This window comes from Protobothrops mucrosquamatus, unplaced genomic scaffold (assembly GCF_001527695.2).
Source record: "Protobothrops mucrosquamatus isolate PMUCROS unplaced genomic scaffold, P.Mucros_1.0 scaffold69, whole genome shotgun sequence".
Taxonomy (NCBI): Eukaryota; Metazoa; Chordata; class Lepidosauria; order Squamata; family Viperidae; genus Protobothrops; species Protobothrops mucrosquamatus.
The window spans coordinates 1,152,976-1,155,880 of NW_015386447.1; the positions used below are offsets into that span (position 1 = coordinate 1,152,976).

The 2,905-nt window shown below is 37.1% G+C and overlaps 1 protein-coding gene across 3 annotated transcripts in view; it reads right to left on the reverse strand.

Annotated features, from left to right (window-relative positions):
• ADGRL3 (adhesion G protein-coupled receptor L3) overlaps positions 1-2,905 on the reverse strand; it is a 410,528-nt gene that overhangs the window by 153,430 nt on the left and 254,193 nt on the right. For all 3 annotated transcript variants that reach the window (XM_029283374.1, XM_015812132.1, XM_029283375.1), the window contains one exon: positions 1,688-1,754. In XM_029283374.1, the coding sequence (XP_029139207.1) occupies positions 1,688-1,754 (67 nt within the window). The remainder of the gene's footprint in view (positions 1-1,687; positions 1,755-2,905) is intronic.

Below are 2,905 nucleotides of genomic sequence, written 5' to 3' on the forward strand. Positions count from 1 at the left end.
ATACCCTTGATAGAAAAATAAAATAAGCTTCCAGACCTTCTCTTCTCAACTCCAACCACCCCGGCCTTCTCCTTTCCTTTCCTTTTCTATCCTTCCTCCTTCCACTCACGCCAGCCACACCCAAAGCCAACTGCAGCTGTCCCAATCTTTTCCTTCCCAGTCAAGCTCCTGCAAGCACTCTCAGGCAGTCCCTGCTACATGAGCCTTTAAGGGAAAATACTCCATTGAGCCTCTTGGTTTTCTAAAAAATTCACTATACAAATAACTAGTGAAAAAGTTAAAGCTATAAAAATATAGATCTTGCTGATTTGCCTGTATAGGGCTACATAAATTATAATACCTGGAATGTGACTTTCCATTTAAAATCTTCAATTCTCTTCTATTTCAGATTTGTGTTCTACTTTCAAAACTCACAAATATTATGACATGCTGGCTGGGATGATGCATTGTAGAGTTTGATTGCTCTCAAATAACACAAAGCAAATAAACTATCCCCAAAAGCCAGTCAATCAGTCTGTCTATCAGTCTGTCTTTGCATTATCTTGTCTAGGAAACAGATTAAGCGAATAGCATGGGAAAAAAATACTTGTGGAAAAATGTTGATACATTTGTACTGAATCATTTTCTTACAAGGAAAACACTTGTAAAAGAATATAGGTATAGCAATTAATCCTGAAGAAATCTACCAGAGATTTATTTTCATGCAAATTAGTGTGAGTTCTCAAAAAGTTCCCTCTGAATTTAATTTTAACTGAAAACTTTAATATAAGAAAAGTTTTTTAAAAAAATGGTCTTTTAAGGAACTATGCATATTTACTCATTTATTATGCAATTTTGAGGCTCCCCAACTCCTTAACTCTTACAAATAAAAAGGAAAAAAAACAAGACATATAACAAGAATTCAGCCAGCTATAAAACCAAACTTAACTAAAGGGGCCACTTTGAATGAAGGCCTGGAAAGACAACTAGGTTTAGAGCTGAACATCCTAAAGGTAGGAGCCATATGAACCTCTGGGAGATATTAAGCCAGTGGGCAGATGGTGCAACTGAAAAGAGATATCCCGGATCTCATAAGATGAGATTGCCTAATTGATTAGACCTGAGCACATCCACCCTTCTTGATTGTATCAGATGGTCACAAAATAATTGGAGATAATATTCCCTCAGAGACATAGGTCCAAAGCCCTGAAGAGCTTCTTGAATTGCATCCAGAAGCCAACTGGTAACCAGTGCAGCTCCCAAAGCAGTGGGGTCATATGACCATAACACAATATCCCCATCACTGTCTGTACTTCCACATTCTGTATCAGCTGTACCTTTGGGTGGTCTCCAAGGCAATCCCATGCTTTATACTAATCCATTTTGTGAAGTGACCAGGGCATGAACAACTATCCGAGGGACCTCCAGATCCAGCAAAGGGCCTAACTGGTACATTAGATGTACCCCTGCAAAGGTTCACTCTCTATTCTCTTTGAGCTATGGTTATGTGGCCAAGTCTGCTTCTTCCTATTCAGTGACAATATCTTCAGGGATTTAAAGCAAAACATTTTTATAATGTTCTTCCATGGCAGAAAATACCACTGACAGGTTTTTGGCATCATCTTTTCCCAATTAAGTTACATTTGATGCAAGACATGCAAGATCCTAAAGATGCATTTCCAGAAAACAGCTAATTAAGAATTCTTACCATAATGATCAAAGTTGCTGGTCCTATAAAACTCCAAATGAAATAGGTGTCAAGTCGAAGCCAACATCTGTAATGATAATGCAAGAAAAATGGTGTTCAGGGATAGCACATGAAATAGATATCAGGAGTAAGTGAATAACAGAGAGAAATGAGAATTGTATAATATTGCATTAAGAGGCATGAGATGCTACAGTGCTTCTTCAGTGAAATTGGATCATATGGTTTATGTTTGGTAATGTTATTGACATAGTCAGGTACTAACTTCTGGAGGAAACAAAGAAATAGCACAGATTTTACTTGAAGATGTTCACAATTAAAAATAATTATGAAAACAACCATAAAATCTAGCTTCCAACCATTCTTTGCAGCCTATCAGCTTCACAGTAGTTTACGTTTTTGCTTAAGAAAATCTTTAAAAAGTAAGTGAAGAGAAAAATAAATTAGCAGGTCTGAAACTTAACCAGATTCAGGTTTCTCTCCCTTCCTCATGAATATTCCTAGAAATGAATCTTATGATTAAGCCAGGAGATTCGTAATCTAAATTATTCATCACTTAATTTTGTCTATGTTTAATATCCCTAGTGCTTAATGATCTTAGAAATAAAATTTCCATTTCTAGTTTCTGTAGTGACAAAATAGATATCACTAGCTACAAAACAAACAGAATTGCAGTACTGGAAGGTACCATTAAGCCAGTATGCCCAGCCTCTGGTCAATGCAGAAATTCAAATTATGAATCCTAAACAGATGGCTGCCTAGTATCTAGCCTCCACTTGAGCATCTCCATTGGGATAGGGAGTCCATTATTTCTCTTGCTGTCAAAGTACTATTATTATTAGGAAGTGTTTTTTTCCTAACTTAGAACCTACCTTTCTATAATTTAAATCATTACATCTTGCATCCTGGAATGATAAAGAATGGGTCCTCCTCTCCTTTGGTTTGACATGGAGATGATGTTATCCGTTCAGTCATATCTGACTCTTAGTGCTCCTAGGGGCCAGGTTTCTCCACATCTTCCAATCTTGTGTTACTTCTTTGAGTTTTTCTATGCTCTGGCTGGTGTCAGCTTTGATGGTGTCCAGCCACCATGTTCTTTGGCAGCCTGGTTTCCTTTTGCTGCTAACTCTTCCAAACATAATTGCTTTCTCCAGTGATTGGGTTGACAACTTTTCAAGAAATATATCATCTCTGAGTTTTATCATTTCAAGCTAAACATTC